Source organism: Bos indicus x Bos taurus, chromosome 29, assembly GCF_003369695.1.
Source record: "Bos indicus x Bos taurus breed Angus x Brahman F1 hybrid chromosome 29, Bos_hybrid_MaternalHap_v2.0, whole genome shotgun sequence".
Classification (NCBI taxonomy): Eukaryota; Metazoa; Chordata; class Mammalia; order Artiodactyla; family Bovidae; genus Bos; species Bos indicus x Bos taurus.
Genome location: NC_040104.1, coordinates 7,890,436 through 7,910,248, shown reverse-complemented (window position 1 = coordinate 7,910,248; position 19,813 = coordinate 7,890,436). Strand labels below are relative to the sequence as shown.

General features: G+C 51.5%; 2 protein-coding genes across 2 annotated transcripts in view; one reads left to right on the top strand and one right to left on the bottom strand.

Annotated features, from left to right (window-relative positions):
- The first annotated feature begins 157 nt into the window (after window positions 1-157).
- The window catches only part of SAC3D1 (SAC3 domain containing 1), a 36,413-nt gene continuing 16,757 nt past the window's right edge, over window positions 158-19,813 (top strand). Inside the window, exons 1-3 of the mRNA XM_027532040.1 lie at window positions 158-238; window positions 408-988; window positions 1,782-2,278. Of these exons, the coding sequence (XP_027387841.1) occupies window positions 415-988; window positions 1,782-2,278 (1,071 nt within the window). The 5' untranslated portion in view covers window positions 158-238; window positions 408-414. The remainder of the gene's footprint in view (window positions 239-407; window positions 989-1,781; window positions 2,279-19,813) is intronic.
- NAALADL1 (N-acetylated alpha-linked acidic dipeptidase like 1) lies at window positions 2,363-18,618 on the bottom strand. The gene is made up of 18 exons (XM_027532027.1): window positions 18,404-18,618; window positions 18,146-18,318; window positions 17,942-18,063; window positions 17,431-17,553; window positions 9,143-9,426; window positions 8,936-9,040; window positions 7,813-7,898; window positions 7,553-7,672; window positions 5,561-5,646; window positions 5,415-5,478; window positions 5,262-5,329; window positions 4,945-5,036; window positions 4,773-4,863; window positions 3,954-4,035; window positions 3,700-3,870; window positions 3,538-3,625; window positions 3,339-3,431; window positions 2,363-3,025 (listed from the first exon to the last, which is right to left on the bottom strand). Exons 1-18 carry the CDS (start codon window positions 18,601-18,603, stop codon window positions 2,839-2,841), a joined length of 2,235 nt encoding a protein of 744 aa, XP_027387828.1. The 5' UTR covers window positions 18,604-18,618; the 3' UTR covers window positions 2,363-2,838.

Genomic DNA, 19,813 nt, shown 5'->3' with positions numbered 1-19,813 from the left:
AGAGGGAGGGAGCCCGGGAAGGCGTGGCTCCACACTTGCCCCGCCTCTCCTGCAAAGCGATTGGTTGCGGAAGGGAACTATAAAGTGGTGCATCATGGGAGTGGTCCGACTATAGCGGTGCACTGTGGTTGGGCTTTAGTGGGACCTGAACGTGAGGAACAGTGTTGGCGACGTTGAACTACAACGCAGAGGATCTCGGGAGGCCTGCACGGAGATCTGTGGGAGGCGACAGGACTCGGTGAGGACTGCGGCGGCCAGACGGGCCGGGGGAAGGTTCAGACCAGGGCGGGGAGGCGGGCCGAGAGGGGTTGGCCCCGCCTTCGCCAGCCTTGGCGTGCTCTCCCGCAGAATGGGGCGAGGGGCCGCCGCTGTCCACTGGATGCTGAGAGCCCGTTCTTTCCCCCCAGCCCACCTATGCCCGGCTACGAGCTGCCCGTGGGCACGTGCCTGGACATGTGTCCGGCCGCCGAGCGCGCACAGCGCGAAAAGGAGCGCCGCTTGCACCGCTTCGAGGTGGTGCCGGGGTGCCGCAGGGACAGGCCCCGAGCCGACCCGCAGCGCGCGGTGAAGGAGTACAGTCGGCCGGCCGCCGGGAAGAACCGGCCCCCGCCGAGTCAGCTTCGTCCGCCGTCCGTGCTGCTGGCCACCGTGCGCTACCTGGCTAGCGAGGTGGCCGAGCGCACCGACGCTTCCTGCGCGGAGGTGGCCAGCTTCGTGGCGGACCGGTTGCGCGCGGTGCGGCTGGACTTGGCCCTGCAAACCGCGAGCGACGTCGAGACGGCGTTGGTGCTGGAATCGGCTCTGGCTGTGCTGCTGGCCGTGGTGGCGCGGCTCGGACCCAACGCGACGCACGGGCCAGTGGACCCAATGTTGCTGCAAGCCCAGGTCCAGGAGAGCTTCGGTTCTCTGCGCCGCTGCTACGCGCTGGGCGCCGGTCCCCACCCCCGCCAGGCCACCTTCCAGGGCCTCTTTCTGCTGTATAACCTGGGTGAGTCAGGGTCCCCGCGGCAGAGCAGAGGCCGGGACAGTGGAGGCCAAGAAAGGAAGGAGAAGCTTTCAAACCTCACCACTAGCTCCCTCTCCATCCTAAATGTCTCCTTAATGTGTATCTCAGCCATTGCACAAGATCCACTGAGCCCCTACATGAACCTTCTGACCGGTCCCTTCCCTTCTCTGGGTCTCGGCTTTCTCATTATGAAAGTGGAGGGGATAGAGTTGGAATGGGACAGTTGAACCTAGATAGTGAAGGCACTGGCACCCCACTCCAGTACTCTTGCCTGGAAAATCCCATGGACGGAGGAGCCTGGCAGGCTACAGTCCACGGAGTCGCAGAGTCGGACACGACTGAGCGACTTCACCTTAAGGGGTAGGGAGGATTGGCTTTGCTTGAGATATGGCGTGGCCAGAGCAGGAGCTGGTGGAGGAGGAGTGAGTTGGGGGTGGGGGAAGGCCAGAGAAGGTGGTTGAAGATTCATGAAGGTGGGAGGGGGATGGGGAAACCTAAGGGGATGGGTTCCCCAGGTGGCACCAGTGGTAAAGAACCTGCCTGCCAATGTAAGAGATGTAAGAGACAGGGATTCTATCCCTGGGTTGGGAAGATCCCCTGGAGGTCATGGCAACCCACTCCAGTATCCTCACCTGGAGAATCCCATGGACAGAGGAGCCTGGTGGGCTACAGTCCATGGGGTTGCCAAGAGTCAGACACCACTGAAAGGGGATAGCACGGAAGGCGGGCCTGCTCCCGGACTCAGCATCCTCATTCGCGCTTCTCGCCCCTCCAGGCTCGGTAGAGGCCCTCCACGAGGTTCTGCGGCTGCCTGCAGCTCTGCGTTCCTGCCCGGCCCTGCGCACTGCCCTGGCAGTTGACTCCGCCTTCCGTGAAGGCAATGCCGCCCGCCTCTTTCGCCTGCTCAGGACGCTGCCCTACCTTCAGAGCTGCGCTGTGCAGTGCCACGTGGGCCGTGCCCGCCGGGGAGCCCTGGCCCGCCTTGCTCGTGCACTCAGCACCCCCAAGGGCCAGACCTTGCCCCTGGGCTTCATGGTCCACCTGCTGGCCCTGGATGGGCCCAACGAGGCACGGGACCTGTGCCAGGCCCACGGACTACCCTTAGATGGACAGGAGAGAGTGGTGTTCCTGAGGGGTCGTTACACTGAGGAGGGGCTGCCACCTGCCGGGACCTGCCAGATACTGGTGGGGAACAAACTTGGAGGGCGCACTCTGGAAGACGTGGTCATGGCAGAGGAGGAAGATGAGGCTGTGGACAGACCCACAACCGAGGTATGAAGAGGACTGGGTCCTCCCAGAGCCCCGAGACTGGGGCTGAACCACTCAGGTTTCTTTTTTCATGATTCCCGCACAGTACAAGGAACAAAAGCTCGGCTTGATTTATTTGGGGAGGGCAGGGAGGAGTTGAGACGTGCTGGGGCCGTGGGGGAAGAGGAACCCAAACTGGACTATGCCCTGTCCACCCTGGGCCTTAGTTTCCCTGCTGATCACTGGGGGGTGGCTCTGGTGTCTCTTAGTTGACATCTAAGGTTGGCATTATGCGTCCCATCTTCACTCATCTGCTACCAAGAGCAGTTGGTGGTTTCGTCATTCCCCTCATCCCTGTCTCCTGTTCACCCTCTGCCAACCAAGATCCAGCAAGAGGGAAATTTTCATCTGGGGCTTGTCACTCCCTTCAAGCGTCCACACTTGTGGGACCCCTCCGAAGTTTGAGAGGGTCCTGTGGTCGTGCCCTTTCCTAGCATGAAGGGAGATGGGGACATAGTCAAAGAAACCTGGAGGGGGAGTGAGTAGGATAGAGAGTAGGTGGGAGCTGAAGAATGAGGGCGGGGTCAGAGGTCAGCCACAGGCCTCAGGGTGGCTGCCGCGCCCTCCAGGGCTGCCACCACGATGCTGAGCTGTCTCTGCACCTCAGCCCAGGCTGCAGGTTCGTGGCCTGCGTTCTTGGCCTGGGAATAGGCATTGGACAGGCCAGGGAACGTGGCCACAGAGCCGGTGCGGGGTGCCCAGAGCACATGGCTGAAGGGAGAAATGGGGGAGGATCAAGGTCATGCAGGGGCCAAGAATGAGCAGAGCTTCAGCCTGCAACAGCTCCTGTATACAGCTAGGGACAAATGCACCTCTCTGCTGGTAGTGGGAGGCGATGTAGGCTGTAGTCCCAGGGTGACCTTAACTGATTTGCCTCCCCCTCTTTGAGCCTCACTCCCCAGCCATCTCAAGGGACTGGGTTGTGCTCTAAAGGCCAGCAAAAGTGACATTCTCCTCCCTTGGATGGGTACCCATTGTCCAGCCTCATCTCACTGCACCTCCCAAGAGCTTTGGACAGGCTCACCTGTAGTAGCGTTCTTCTGGGAAGGCTTGTGAGTTCAGGAAAGTCCGTTCCAAGAGCATCAGCTGGTCATTGATCATCCGCACCTGCAGGGGACTGAGGGTGACAAGACCTTCTGGTCACCCTACAACCACCCAGCTGCCAGCCTGCATCCTGCCCTGGATGCTGCCCTCCCAGACACCTGCTTGCAACCCTTGCTTACTCGGGGGTGCCCTCTTGCAGTGTTGCTATGCGTTGGTTGAATGCCGTGGCTGCCCCCTCAAACCTCTCCACCGCAGTCACCAAAGGTCCTGGGGGAGAACAGCCAGCATCTTAGCCCTGGGGGCATAAGGCTCCCCATGCCTCAATATCGGGGTCTCCATACCGAGGCTGATGCCGTGCTGCTCCAGTAGGACCCTGAGGTCCTCGGCAGCCTGCAGGAAGCTGCGGAGGGTCTCGCTGTAGTCACTGACGTTAAGGGGCAGGAAGAGGCTGTCACTGAGCCGGAGCAGCACGCTTCCCGCGGTCCGGGCCACGGCCTGATGGCTGCTGAAACCTGGCGGGGAGGGTGATGAGGCCAGGCTCAGCCTTCAGCCCTGCCTCCTCCCGCCGCAGGAGACCCCTTGCCCCCTTCCTCACCAGGGTCCAAAAATTTGTCCACGTAATCAAAGGTGTCAAAGGCTGTGTGGTAGGTGGGGTAGATCCGGGCTGAGGTCTTGCTCTGAGGAAACAAGACCCACGGTGACAGGCTTGGGATGAGAAGTGGAAGGAGGAGTTCAGTGTAGAGCCATTATCTCAAGTCAGTTGTCACCACACCTGTGAAGCAGGTTCTAGGTGTTCCCACCTTACAGAGGAGGAAATGGGCTCAGAGAGGTTAAGTAACCTTCCTGATGTCACACAACTAAGTCCAGAGCTGGGTCAGGTGCCAGCTTCCTGTTTCGCATGAAGGAGAAGAACCTGAGGCTTTGCAGTCAAACAGGAGGATTCACATCCCAGCTCCACCACTCAGGAGCAGAGTGGCCATGGAGGGGAGAAAGGGTATTTTGGAGCATCAAACAGGGAAAGAGTCTGGCACTCTGCAGCCCTTATCTCATTTTACCCTCAAATCACCCGTTTTATACTGTTTTTTAATGTACTCTGAGACAAACTTTTTTTCACATTTTAAGATCTCTGAAATCAGGATGCTTCTTACAGTCAATGTCATCCTGCATTCAACTGACCGTGTATTTTTTCCCTTCTGAATAATGCATATCACAACAGTGCATCTTATACTCAGTGGTGTCTTAAATTTGATAAAATAATATAGATGAGGATGAACATGCTCAAGAGAGGTAAAGAAACTTGGTCGAGGTAGCACAACTACTGAGTGATGGATGCAGTTTGCACAGGAGCAGCCCGAGAGAGGAGGGGGCTAGTGGAGCAAAGTCCCGGGCTGGGGACTAAGGGGTGCCTGCTTACCCGGTCATAGGTGTAGGCGATGTCCATGGAGGAGATGCCCAAGAAGTGAATGAAAGGGGCATAATCGCTGCCAGCGCCCAGAGTCCCCACACTATGGGAAGGAATATGGTCAGGCTGCAGGGCGCTGGGCCAGCTCACCAGCCTGGGGTCCCCATCCCGGTCCCGGGCTCACCTGGGGACCAGGCCGTACACGGAGCTGCTACGGTTGTAATATCGGATCCAGTTGTCATAGATGCTGAGACCGCTGGAGCCCGGTGCGGAGATCTGAGTGGAGGGGAATCTAGTCTGCCGCTGGCCCCTCCCCAGGTCCAACAACCAGGCAGGTCCTCCGCACCAGCCCTTGCGCAATCCTGCAGATCTTTCAAGGCCCTCCCCGCAGCCTCAGTCCCACCGCCGGCCCCTCTCCGAAGCATCAGCTCCGCCTACCCCGTGTAGCCCCGCCCCCGACAAGCCTCCTCCCACCCCGCTCCCAGCCCCTCCCCTTTCCACCTGTTTGGCCGCGGAGAAGACGACGCTTTGGATCGGGGGCGTGCCTTGCACCCTCAGGGTGGCATTGGCTGTGAGAGGATCCAAGGAAGACTCTATTTGGGCCCCGCCTTTTCGTGTCCCCGCTCCCCGAGTCAGCCCTGCCGCCCCTCATACCAAACACCGAGATGTCCACATTGATGTAGGCCACGGCGCGCTCCTGCAGCTTGCTGAAGAACTCCTGCAGGTGGACCCGACCACGTCAGCCCCGCGCGGCCCGCCCCGGGAATCCTCTCGAGTGCCCAGCTGCGGGGCTCACTCACCTCCGTGAATTCTGTGGAGCCGATGAGACCAAACTCCTCTGCCCCCCAGCTCGCAAACACGATTGATCTGCGGGGACGCCAGGTGCCTGGGGAGAAGGATAAAGTGCTGGAGGGCAAGATCCCCCAGATCTCGGGGTGGCTTAGGGGGAAGGTTGGGCATGTGGAGGGAGAGAGGGCTGGAACCCACAGGGCAGCTGGCCATTGGAGGTAGGTCTTGGCACCTCCCCGGCCAAACCTTCGCTGAGGCTTCGCCCTCTTTTTACCAGGGCCTCTCCTCTGCTGTGACACCTCAACTTTGGCCCCCACCCCCGACAACAATCTCCTTCAGTCCGGTGGTCCGTTCTACCAGAATGCCCTGCCCCTCTTCTCTCTGGATCCCCTAACTCTCTTCCTGGCATCTTATGCAAAACCGGCCCCTACTCCTATTCATTTGGTGATGAAACACACATTGTCCTTAGAGCATTATCCATATTGAGCCAGTCCTTACAAGGTCTTGAGAGACAGACTCTCATTGTCTCCATTGACGAAATGGAGCCACAAAGAGGTTTAATGACTTGCCCAGGGTTACACAGCTGGTAGGCAGCAGAGCCAGAGTTCAAATTCAGGATCTGGCTCCAGAATCCAGGGGCTTAACCAACGTCCCACATCGCTCTCATAGCCTCCTGCAGGCTGGCTCCCATCTCCGCCTCATGCCCTCACTGCTCTTGCCACAGTCCTCAGTCACCTCCTGGAAGCCTCGGAGTGCTTGCTTGCCCCTCACCTCCTTCAGACTCCCCTCACCCTCCATGGCACTGTGTGCTCTGGGCTGTACTCCCATCTCTGGCTGCAACTCAGTCCCCTTTGATCATTTCTCATCTTTTTGTTTTAAATCAAAAATTTTTTAAGTATAAAATGATTATATGCTTGCAATGGAAAGTTCCCACGCTTTTTTCTGCCCAAAATGCATAACCTGAATCTAATCCGAGAAACCGAAATTGAGAGACAGTCAACAAACTAAATAATCAGGATAGGAAAGAAAGAACAGCTAAGAAACTATTACAGATGACCCATGCGATTACTACACAGGCAACCTGTGCTCCTGGATTGACTCTTGGACCAGAACATTCTTTTGCTCTAAATGTTAAAGGAAGGACTTCCCTGGTGGTCCAGTGGTTAAGAATCCATCTTCCAAGGGACACAAGTCCGATCCCTGGCCGGGAACTAAGATCTCACATGCCTCAGTGTAACTAAGCCCTGTGCTGCACAACAAGAGAAGGCTGCACGTTGCAATCAGAGAAAGCCCTCAAGGGGCAGTGAAGACCCAGACCAGCCAAAATATAAATACGTAATTTTTGAAAGTTATTGGAACAACTGGAAAAAATTTTAATTTTCTGATTCTGATCATTGTAGCATTGTTATGAAAGAAAATGTCCCTATTTTTAGGAAACACACAGCTCTGCCACCTGGTGCAGCCACTCTTTCCCACCTGGACCCCCACCCCCACCTGGAACTGCCACCTCCCTGAGCTCTGGCTTCCACCTGGAAAGCCCGGTAGATATTTTTCCTAATAGCATGCTTCATAGTTGTCATTACAGTCAGAATTCTGGGGTTCTCTGGGGGGACGTCCAGTGCCTAGAGCTGGCCTGGCACACAGTAGGTATGGCTGAAGTGTTTGTAGAGTTAACGACTGTCTGTCCCCCTGCCTCAACCAAGCTGAGATTCTCCGTGGGCAGAGCCTGGGCACAGCTTTGCTCGCGACCACACCTGATCTCGCTTCACTGGAAGGGTGCAGAAGACCCTCAGAAGGTATTGCAAGAGTTCCCTGTACCGCACTGGGCTGCTTGAGCGAAGCCAGGGCTAGTGTCATGCATGTCTGTCCCGAGGGCCCTTAGGCTTGGGCACAGGCCAATGCAAGAGTGGAGGGGGTGTCAGCGCCCAAAATTCAGGGAGGACTGGGTTTAGGTGCCCTCTTGGGGAGCGAGTCCCTGGACCGAGGCAGGGCGGCCCGCTCACCCTTCTTCAGCAGAGTCCCCAGGACGCGGGAGAGCTCCAGGAGGACGGCAGTACCAGTGCTGGGGTCCACGGCCCCGTGAACCCAGCTGTCCCGGTGGTTTCCATATAGCACGTAGCGGTCTGGCAGGAGGAGCAGAGTCAGAAACTTCAGAGGAGCATGGGTGGGCGGGGCAGCCAGGCGGGGCCGAGGGGGCGTGGTCAGCAGCGCCCAGGGTTGGGCGGGGTGCTGGGGGCGCCGGGAGCCGTGAGGAGGCGCTCACCTGGCTCCACAGCCCCGCGGATGATCCCCAGGACATTGGAGGAGTTCCGCAGCTCCAGACGGTTGTGGACACTCACGTTCACCTGGCTGGAAGGGGACAGGAGTCTCGGCACCGCCCACTCCCCCTCCAAAATGCAGGAAAACCTGAGGCCCAGAGTCAGAAAGGAACCTGGAAAAGTCACCTGCTTGGAAATACCAGGAGAGACAGCGAGGCTAGAGCCCAGCTCTTCTGACTCCAATTCTCCTTTGTACTCACTCGGTTACTGGATACTTAGTGTATGTCAGCATCGTACCAGCTTTGGGCAATGGCTGAGACAGACATGGACCCCACCCTCGTCGGATCTCCCTCTCCTGGAGCAGCCAGACCCCAAGGAAGTGAGCAACTGCAGGCAGTGAGGGAGCTTGGGGGGACACTGACAAGGTGCCTGGTGGCAGGTGGGGTGTTAGGGCAGGCCAGGAATGGCAGAGCTTGGGGAAGAGTGTTCCATCAGCCGGAACAGCAAGTCCAGAGGCCCTGATTTGGGAAGGAGCTTGGTGCGTTCAAGAGAGAGGGTGGCTGAAGAACGGAGGTCCAAGGTGAGGTCGGGGGACTCCACAGAGCCTTGTGGAGCACACAACTGATTCACAGGCTTCCCCAGGACAAGACAGGTGTTTTGGAATCAAGGAGGGGTTGGGAAAGAGGAGAAAAGGAAGGGCCAGGCCTCGAAGTGAGCAGCGAGGAAGCCTAGGGTCAGGGAAGCATAACCGACTTCCCTGGTTGTCCAGTGGTCAAGAATCCGCTTTGCAATGCAAGGGAACCGATTTGATCCCTGGTCCAGGAAGATGCCATGTGCCGTGGAGCAGCTGAGTCTGTGAGCCACAACTACTGAGCCCACATCTACTAAAGCCCACGTGCCCGAAAGCCTGTGCTTGGCAACAAGAGAAGCCACCACAATGAGAAGCTGGCACGCCACAGCTAGAGAGCAGCCCCTGATTGCTGCAATGAGAGAAAGTCTACGTGCAGCAACGAAGACCCAGCACGGCCAAAAATAAAAGAATAAATACATACATGAAAAAAAAAAAAAAAGAAAGTATAACAAGGGAAGAGAATGGGAGCGTTGGGGGAGGAGGGGACTCCATCTTACCCGTCTTCTGGGAAGATACCATTCGACCGGAAGCCTGGCCCCAAATTGTAGTCACAGCCCAGTCCTCCCTGCCAGTCAGCTGGCGCTAAGTTTCCTCCAAGGTTACTGGGGAGGAGGGGGAGGCCCTTCAGAGCAAATATGGATGTGGGGTTGAAGTTGGGGGCCACCACCGGAGAGTGGGCAGGAGACCCCAGGGCACAAGCTCACCAGAGAAGGACTTGTGCATCCTCGAAGCCAATGGGCTGAATGGGAATTGGGGGAAATCCAGAGGCATTGTCAGAGTTTAGGCGGAAGGAGGAGGGCGTAGCTGGAAGGTAAGGAGTCAAGGGGTCCCCAAAATACTCGAAGTAGGAGCCTCGCTCCACGCCCGAGGGAGGCAGGCACCAGGAGTGTGGGAAGGTCTCATTTGGCAAGCTCTTCCCGTCGTTGATGTCTTTGGGGTCCGTGTACACTAGCACTCCAGCCACCCCGTACTTGGCAGCATTCACAGCCTGCAGGAAGCAGAGGAGGCTGTGTTTAGGGAAGGGAGGTGAAAGGGGGGCACATCTCACATTGCTCCTCTTCTTCCCTTCATCACTGTGGAAGCCAGTACAGGTCTGCCTTCCTCCCAGCAAGATGACTCTTATGCAAGTCATTTGTTGCAGTGCTGCTTGAGACAGCAGAAGACTGCTGAGTGTAGACAACGGCTCATCAGTGGGGCCGTGAGACTGAGGTACCCTGCAGAGGAGCAACATACAGCTGTAAGAAGGAAGGAGAGTATGCTCCTACACCCCTATTCATACAAGCACTATTCGTAGTAGCCAAAAGATAGAAACAACTCAACTCTCCGTCACTGATGTACAGATAAGCAAAACCCAGTATACAGCATGCAAACGTAAATTACTGTCTTAAAAAGGAGTGAAGCTCTGATACATCAATGAACCTCAAAACATTGTGCTAAGTGAAGGAAGCCAGACATGAAAAGGCAAATATTGCATGATTCCTCTTACGTGAGCTTCCTAGAATAGGCTAAGAAACTCAAATACAGGTTACTAGGGGCTGCAGAGGGAGAATAAGGGTGTTAAATGGGTACAGAGTTTCACTTGGAACCATGAAAGCAATCTGGAAATGGGTCGTAGTGATGGCTGCACGACACTGTGAATTTTTTTTTTTTTTTTTTTTTTGACACTGTGAATGTTCTTAATTGCAACGTACATTTAAAAAACAGTTCACTGGGCTTCCCTAGTGGCTCAGTGGTAAAGAATCTGCCTGCCAATGCAGGGGACACGGGTTCAGTCCTTGAACTAGGAAGATCACACATGCCTCAGAGAAACTAAGCCTGTGTGACACATCTGTTGAGCCTGTGCCCTAAATCCCAGGAGCTGCAATAAGAGAAGCTACTGTAATGAGAAGCCGTCCTCACTGCAACCAGAGAAAAGCCCTCACAGCAACAAAGGCCCATTAAAGAATGGTTAACATAGTAAAGTTTATGTTACGTATATTTTAAGTCAATGAAAACAAAACAGTACATTAAAAAAGAAGATCAAGGACAGAGTTTATGTACCACTTGAGAATGATCTCCAGGATGACTTTTTGTTTGGTTGTTTGGTTTGGGGTTGGTTTTTTTGTTTTGTTTTGTTTTGTTTTGTTTTGCCAGGCTGAGTGGCTTTCGGTATCTTAGTTTCTCAACCAGGGATGGAAATTGGGCCCCCTGAAGTAGAAACAAGGAGTCCTAACTGCTGGACCACCAGGGAATTTCTTCTAAGATATATTAATATGAAAACAGCACAGTTCAGAACAGTGGGTATTGTACACTATTTTTATATAAAAAAAAAGAGAAAGAAGAATATACCTTCATATATTCTTCTTCCCAAGGAAACTCTGGATCACATTCCATAAACAAACAAACAAAGCTACCTCTTTGGAGGGAGCATTATGAGAAAACTTTTTTCATTCTATATGTTTTTTTAAAAGCTGAGAGTTTCACTGTCTGTATCATTTTACTACACCTGTTCCCCTTTCCTTTCTTTTTTTTTCCCACCAGCTCTTATCAAGGGCACTCCTTTTATGTATGTATGTACATAGGTATTTATTTTTACTTCTTTTAAAATTGTGATGAGAGGGCTTCTGGTTCAAAATGGTGGAGTAGAAGGATATGCACTCATCTCCTCCGGTGAGAGCACCAAAATCACAACTATCTGTTGAACAACCATCAACAGGAGGACGCTGGAACCCATCAAAAAAAGATACCCTGCTTCCAAAGACAAAGAAGATGCTGCAATGAGAGGGTAGGAGGGGCACAATCACGACTAAATCAAATCCCATACCCTCCGTGTGGGTGACCCACAAATGAGAACACAATATACCAAAGAAGTTCTCCCCCTGTTGCGAAGGTTCTGAGCCCCACGTCAGGCTTCCCAGCCTGGGGATCTGACAAAGGGACTGGAAACCCCTAGGGAATCTGACCTTGAAGGCCAGCGGGATTTGATTATAGGAGTTCCACAGGACTGGGTGAAACAGACTCCAGTCTTGGAGGGCATAAACAAAATTTGTGGGCACCAAGACCCAGAGGAAAGGAGCAGTGACCCCACAGGAGACGGAACCACTTGTTAGTATTGCAGGGTCTCCTGTGGAGGCGATGGTCAGCAGGGGCTCACCAAGGGATGGGGACACTGGCAGGAGCACTCCTAGAAGACCCCCTTTCATATAAGCTGTCTTGGAGGTTGCCATTAACCCTATCATAGAGCCCACAGGCCCCAGGGCTAGGTCCTCTTGGGCCAAACAACTAACAGGGAGGGAGTGCAACCCCACCCATTAGCAAATAACTGGATTAAAGCTTTACATGAATCAAGGCAAATTGCAAGTTGTCAAACAAGAGATGGCAAGAGTGAACGTCAACATTCTAGGAATCAGCGAACTCAAAAGGACTGGAATGGGTGAATTTAATTCAGATGGCCATTATATCTACTACTGCTGGCAGGAATCCTTCAGAAGAAATGGAGTAGCCATCATGGTCAACAAAAGAGTCCGAAATGCAGTACTTGGATGCAATCTCAAAAACGACAGAATGATCTCTGTTCGTTTCCAAGGCAAACCATTCAATATCACAGTAATCCAAGTCTATGCCCCAACCAGTAACGCTGAAGAAGCTGAAGTTGAACGGTTCTATGAAGACTTACAAGACCTTTTAGAACTAACACCCAAAAAGATGTCCTTTTCATTATAGGGGACTGGAATGCAAAAGTAGGAAGTCAAGAAACACCTGGAGTAACAGGCAAATTTGGCCTTGGAATACGGAATGAAGCAGGGCAAAGACTAATAGAGTTTGGCCAAGAAAATGCACTGGTCATAACAAACACCCTCTTCCAACAACACAAGAGAAGACTGTATACATGGACATCACCAGATGGTCAACACTGAAATCAGATTGATTATATTCTTTGCAGCCAAAGATGGAGAAGCTCTATACAGTCAGCAGAAACAAGACCAGGAGCTGACTGTGGCTCAGACCATGAACTCCTTATTGCCAAATTCAAACTTAAATTGAATAAAGTAGGGAAAACCACTAGACCATTCAGGTATGACCTAAATCAAATCCCTTATGATTATACAGTGGAAGTGAGAAATAGATTTAAGGGCCTAGATCTGATAGATAGAGTGCCTGATGAACTATGGAATGAGGTTCGTGACATTGTACAGGAGACAGGGATCAAGACCATCCCCATGGAAAAGAAATGCAAAAAAGCAAAATGGCTGTCTGGGGAGGCCTTACAAATACCTGTGAAAAGAAGAGAAGTGAAAAGCAAAGGAGAAAAGGAAAGATATAAGCATCTGAATGCAGAGTTCCAAAGAATAGCAAGAAGAGATAAGAAAGCCTTCTTCAGCGATCAATGCAAAGAAATAGAGGAAAACAACAGAATGGGAAAGACTAGAGATCTCTTCAAGAAAATCAGAGATACCAAGGGAAAATTTCATGCAAAGATGGGCTCGATAAAGGACAGAAATGGTATGGACCTAACAGAAGCAGAAGATATTAAGAAGAGGTGACAAGAATACACCGAAGAACTGTACAAAAAAGATCTTCACGACACAGATAATCACAATGGTGTGATCACTGACCTAGAGCCAGACATCCTGGAATGTGAAGTCAAGTGGGCCTTAGAAAGCATCACTACGAACAAAGCTAGTGGAGGTGATAGAATTCCAGTTGAGCTATTCCAAATCCTGAAAGATGATGCTGTGAAAGTGCTGCACTCAATATGCCAGCAAATTTGGAAAACTCAGCAGTGGCCACAGGACTGGAAAAGGTCAGTTTTCATTTCAATCCCAAAGAAAGGCAATGCCAAAGAATGCTCAAACTATCACACAATTGTACTCATCTCACACGCTAGTAAAGTAATGCTCAAAATTCTCCAAGCCAGGCTTCAGCAATATGTGAACCCTGAACTTCCTGATGTTCAAGCTGGTTTTAGAAAAGGCAGAGGAACCAGAGATCAAATTGCCAACATCCGCTGGATCATGGAAAAGTCAAGAGAGTTCCAGAAAAGCATCTATTTCTGCTTTATTGACTATGCCAAAGCCTTTGACTGTGTGGATCACGATAATCTGTGGGAAATTCTGAAAGAGATGGGAATACCAGACCACCTGACCTGCCTCTTGAGAAATTTGTATGCAGGTCAGGAAGCAACAGTTAGAACTGGATATGGAACAACAGACTGGTTCCAAATAGGAAAAGGAGTACGTCAAGGCTGTATATTGTCACCCTGCTTATTTAACTTCTATGCAGAGTACATCATGAGAAATGCTGGACTGGAAGAAACACAAGCTGGAATCAAGATTGCCGGGAGAAATATCAATCACCTCAGATATGCAGATGACACCACCCTTATGGCAGAAAGTGAAGAGGAACTCAAAAGCCTCTTGATGAAAGTGAAAGTGGAGAGTGAAAAAGTTGGCTTAAAGCTCAATATTCAGAAAACAAAGATCATGGCATCCGGTCCCATCACTTCATGGGAAATAGATGGGGAAACAGTGGAAACAGTATCAGACTTTATTTTTCTGGGCTCCAAAATCACTGCAGATGGTGACTACAGCCATGAAATTAAAAGACGCTTACTCCTTGGAAGGAAAGTTATGACCAACCTAGATAGCATATTCAAAAGCAGAGACATTACTTTGCCAACAAAGGTCCGTCTAGTCAAGGCTATGGTTTTTCCTGTGGTCATGTATGGATGTGAGAGTTGGATTGTGAAGAATGCTGAGCATCGAAGGATTGATGCTTTTGAACTGTGGTGTTGGAGAAGACTCTTGAGAGTCCCTTGGATTGCAAGGAGATCCAACCAGTCCATTCTGAAGGAGATCAGCCCTGGGATTTCTTTGGAGGGAATGATGCTGAAGCTGAAACTCCAGTACTTTGGCCACCTCATGCGAAGAGTTGACTCATTGGAAAAGACTCTGATGCTGAGAGGGATTGAGGGCAGGAGGAGAAAGGGACAACAGAGGATAAGATGGCTGGGTGGCATCACTGACTTAATGGACGTGAGTCTGAGTGAACTCCGGGAGTTGGTGATGGACAGAGAGGCCTGGCGTGCTGCGATTCATGGGGTCACAAAGAGTCGGACATGACTGAGCGACTGATCTGATCTGAAAGCTTTACTGAGCACAGCCCTGCCCACCAGAGCAAGACTCAGTCCTTCTCATAAGGAAGCTTACACAAAACTCTTAGCCTCTTCCATCAGAGGGCAGACAAAAGAAGCTAAAAGAACCACAATTGGTTAGAACAAAAACCACATTTCAGAAAGTTAATCAAGATGAAAAAACAGAAAGTTACATCCCAGATGAAGGGACAAGATAAAGCTCCAGAAAAACAATTAAATTAAGTGGAGTTAGGTAACCTTCCAGAAAAAGAATTCAGAATAATGATAGTGAAGATGATCCAGGATCTTGGGAAAATGGAGAAGATGCAAGAAACTAGAAGAACGAAAGAACAAAGAAACAGAGATGAATAATACACTAGAAAGAATCACTAGCAGAATAATTGAGGCAGAAGAACAGATAAATGACCTGGAGGATAGAATATGGAAATCACTGCCAGAGAATAGAATATAGAAAAAAGAATGAAAAAAAAAAAAAGAAAAGAAAACAGCCTAAGAGACCTCTGGGATAACATTAAAGGCACCAACAATTGTATTATAGGGGTCCCAGAAAGAGAAGAAAGAAAGAAAAGACCTGAGAAAATATCTGAAAACTTCCCTAACATGGGAAAGGAAATAGTCAACCAAGTCCAGGAAGCACAGAGAGTGCCAGGCAGGATAAATCCAAGGAGGAACACACTGAACCACATAGTAATCAAGCTGACAAAAATTAAAGACAAAGATAAAATATTAAAAGCAACAAGGAAGGAACTTCTCTGGTGGTTCAGGGGCTAGGACCCCTCGCTCCCAATGCAGGGGGCCCAGGTTAGACCCCTGGTGAGGGAACAAAGATCCCATATGCCACAACTAAGAGTGTGCACACGGAAACTAAAGACCCCATAGACTGCAATGAAGACTGAAGATCTCATGTGCTGCAACTAAGACCTGGGGCAGCCAAATAAATAAATATTATATATATATTTTTAAAAAGCAACAAGGGGAAATTGATAAATAACATACATGGGAACTCCCATCAGGTTATCAGCTGATATCTCAACAGAAACTCTACAAGCCAGAAGGGAATGGCATGATACATTTAAAGTGATGAAAGGGAAGAACCTACAACCAAGAATACCATATTCACCAAGACTCTCATTCATATTGTTGGAGAAGTCAAAAGCTTTCCAGACAAGCAAGAGTTAAGATAATTCAGCACCACCAAACCAGCTTTACAACAAATGCTAAAGAAACTTCTCTAGGTAGGAAACACAACAGATGGAAAAGATCAACACAAAATAAACCCAAGACAATTAAGACAATGGTAATAGGATCATACATGTCAGTAATAACCTTAAATGTAAATGGATTAAATGCACCAACCAAGAGATATAGACTGGCTGGGTGGCATACTTGTGCATGTACGCACTTCCACTTACCACATCACTCTGCTTGACCCCCCAAATTGTATGTAATTATTTTATATTGTTAGAAAGTTAGAAAGTTAAGTCACTCAGTTGTGTCCGACTCTTTGCGACCCCATGGACTGTAGCCCACCAGGTTCCTCTGTCCATGGGATTCTCCAGGCAAGAATACTGGAGTGGGTTGCCATTTCTTTCTCCAGAGGATCCTCCCAACCCAGGGATTGAACCCAGGTCTCCCACATTGCAGGCAGATGCTTTATATTGTTAGGTTAATCATATTCTCATTATGGCTTGCAATTATAATCTTTTATTTTTTTCTAGCTATTGATTCTGAAAACTGATAAATATGTTTTACTATTATTGTAGAAAAAACTGTGATGAATACACATAACATAAAATTTAGTATCTAAGTGTACAGTTCAGGGACTAGATCCCACATGCCACAACTGAGTTCACATTCTGCAGCTAAAGAGTACCGAGTGCCACAACTAAGACCCAGGACAGCCAAACAAATAAATATTAAGGAAAAAAAAAGTACAGTTCAGTGGCATTAAGCACATTTCTATTACTGTGCTACCATCACCTCCATTTATCTCCAGAACGCTCTTCATTTTGCAAATTTGAAGCTCTTAACCCCCTAAACACTAATTCCCTAGCCCCATCTCTTGTTATATACCTTTTAATATTTAAAATAAGTAAGTAAATAAACATTTAAAAACCATAGACAGGGCTTCCCTAGTAGTCCAGTGGTTAAGAATCTGCCTTGCAATGCAGGGGACATTGGTCTGGAAGATTCCACATGCAGCAGGGCAAGTAAGCCCTTAAGCCACAACTGTGGAGCCATGCATTGAAACCACTGAAGCTCAAGTGCCCTGGGGCTGGTGCTAGACAACGGGAGAAGTCACCTGCACCACAATGGAGAATAGCCTCCCACCCTGCTCCCGCAACTAGGGAAAGCCAGCACCAAGCAACCATGACCCAGTGCAGCTAAAAAAAAAAAAATAAAATAATAATAAATAGCAATAGGCATGGAATCCTCCGTCAAAATTCTGTATTGAAATGAAGCAAACTGGTGGGTGGGAGGGGACAATAGGAGGGATTTAAGTCAAATATTCAGGAGAATTTCACAGGAGATATTCACAGGAGGACTTAGACTTCCAGAATATGAAAGCTGAAAAATTTCCCCAATTCCTTTATTTCCCAAGGCTCAGGGATGTTGGGGGAGGCACCCATGGTTACATAGCACAGAAGTATTCTTTGGGCCTACCCATGGACTAGAACCTGGGTGGGCGGAGTCCCACAGCAGCCATCGTGGGTGGAAGGAGGAATCACCCCCTTCTTCTGCCCCAAGCCCAGGGCTTGGTGCCCCACTCAGCACTGCTCATCCCCTTCCCCTCACTCCTCCTGCCTGCTGCCGGCCCCTCTCCCCACCCAGCCCCTTGCACTGGGGGCTGCTGCTTACCTTAGCCCCGCGCCCTACACCCCCATAGCGGGTCAAGACGATGCTATCTTGGAGTTTGACTCCCTTGTTCTGCAGTTCCTTGAAGTCTTCTTCCGAGCCCTGGTTGGCATAGACGAGCGGGCCCTACTCCCAAGAGAAGGTGACTTGAAGCCAGGCCCAGGAAAGAGAGAGAAAGGCTGAATGGCAGGATGAAGGGTTTAGATCCCGCCCCCCTACCCTACCCAGAGCTTCTCAGCTCCCCAAGACCAAGTCACACCTGGTTTTCTCTGTGCTCTGTGTCCAGGTACCCTGTATCAGGCCAGGCCTGGAGCAGGGCCCGTTAGTGTTTGTTGAATGACTAAGCGATGGGCAAAAGGAGTAGTAATGGAGTGTGGAAGCGAGTACATTCTGGGTGGGGGCTGCGCCCCAGTTGAGGCATTTCTCAACAGCCCCTGGGGTCAGGATGGGAGCAGCTGAGGTGGGAACAAGGGGGAATTGGGCCAGCAGTGGGAAGGGGGCATCCCAGGCCCACCTGCGGGGTTCCGGGGGGAGCATAGGCAGCATAGGGCGGCACCACGTTGGGGCCCCCCTGCTCCCCAGTCAGGTTCTCTTCACTGTGTCGGCAGGAGAAGAGGATGGCCCCAGTGGAGTTCACTGTTGAGAGAGGGCTGTGTCGGAGCCGGGCCCGGCGGCTGCCCCAGCCCACAGGCATCCCGGAGCCAGGGCCGGAACTCACCCACAGCCACACGGTTGGGCTGCTCCCCGCTGGGGAAGGACAGCAGCACCTCATACTCAGTGGTCCTGGCTGAGTCCAGGCCTGACTCCGGGTCCTGCCAGCGCTGCAGCAGCAGCTGCACCAGCGCCTCATCCCGGGGGGTGGTGGCCAGATGTGGCTCCTTGGAGAGTTCTCTGCAGGGTGGGCGAGAGAGGGGTGGGTCCAGGGTCAGGGAGGGGCCTCTGGCACACGGGAGAGGTGCAAAGGCAGGCCTCTCACCGAAGGTTCTCCCGGATCCTGTTGGCATCTAGCTGTTCTATGACGGTCTCGAGGATCTTCAGGTCCAGGTCCTGGGAGGCTGAGGCACTGGGGGCTGGTGAGTCAGCCCCCTTGGGGATGGCAAAGTGACCCACAATGATCCCCAGCCCCAAGAGGGCAGCGGCCCCCACCACCCCTCCCAGCACCTTTACCCACTGCATCCTGTGGAATCTTGGCCAGCTCGGTGGCCTCCTTATAGATGGGACCTCAGACCTAGTTAACTATTATCTAATGGGCAGTCCTGCCCTTTGGTCACTAGCTGGCAGAGAAAGGAGGGGACGTCCCAAGGAAGGGCCAGGAGCTCCTTACATCCACCTCTATTTCTGCAACATTGACTTGGAAGAGACCCCCGAGGGGCAGCAGATCCACGCGTGGACGCTGAGGCTTGGAGATGGGCAAAGTCTCACCCACTGTCTGCCAGTAAAAGAGGCCAGGCCAGGACTAGAACTCAGAGCCCCTGTATCCAGAGCAGGGCTGGCCCTACTGCTCGCCATCCCGGCCTCTGGTTCCTCGGTGTCACTTGATCTCTAGCCCATCCAGCCCTGGCTCCTTGAGTAGGTTTTAAGTTCAAATCCCATCCTTTGCTAGACATTAGCTGTATGACCTTAGACAATTCACTTAGTGTCTCTGAGCCCATTTTCTTAGCTGTAAAAATGAGATAATAGAACAAATTTCACAGAACTGGGGTGCTGTTTTTATTAAACAAGGCCACATCTGTAAAAATGTCTAGCCTGGTTTTAGACCCATAGTGGGAACTCAGTGTATTTTAGCCACTTCTGCCTCATGTGAACCCCCTAAAAATGCTAAGCCTAGAGCTAAGGGAAGAAGAGAGACCCAGAACTCTCTGTATCTATCCCGCAGGGACCTAAGCTTACGGAAGGAAGTGGGACCCTTAAAATGAAAACTGTTCTAGAGGATGGAGCTGGGGAAGCACACACTTTCTTGATAAGGTGACCTCCTCCTCATCATCATCCCCTGACTCTATCAGGAATCCATCCATCTGTTCATGCACCCACCCCCACATTTATTCACCCATTCTCCCATCCACCCATCCTCTGCCCTCCCCTCCATCCATCCATTCATTTATTCATTCCTTCAGGAATCCATCCATCTGTTCATGCACCCACCCCCCACATTTATTCACCCATTCTCCCATCCACCCATCCTCTGCCCTCCCCTCCATCCATCCATTCATTTATTCATTCCTTCACTCTAACTGCCAGCATATTTCATTTATTCAGCCCTATGCCAGACCCATGCCAGGCTCTGGGGAAGCCAAAGTGCCCAGGAACTCAGGTCCAGCAGAGGAGCCAGACAGGCTTTGTGTTGAACCATGTGGTGAGCACCCCTATAGAGGGGAGGACCAGCGTG

Coding starts and splice junctions, on each gene's coding strand:
- NAALADL1 (XM_027532027.1), bottom strand. CDS start 18,603: ATGCAGTGGGTAAAGGTGCTGGGAGGGGTGGTGGGGGCCGCTGCCCTC. Junction 7,673..7,812: donor CCGCGGGGCTGTGGAGCCAG/GTGAGCGCCTCC, acceptor TCCTCCTGCCAG/ACCGCTACGTGCTATATGGA. Junction 3,871..3,953: donor GGACAAATTTTTGGACCCTG/GTGAGGAAGGGG, acceptor CCTCCCCGCCAG/GTTTCAGCAGCCATCAGGCC.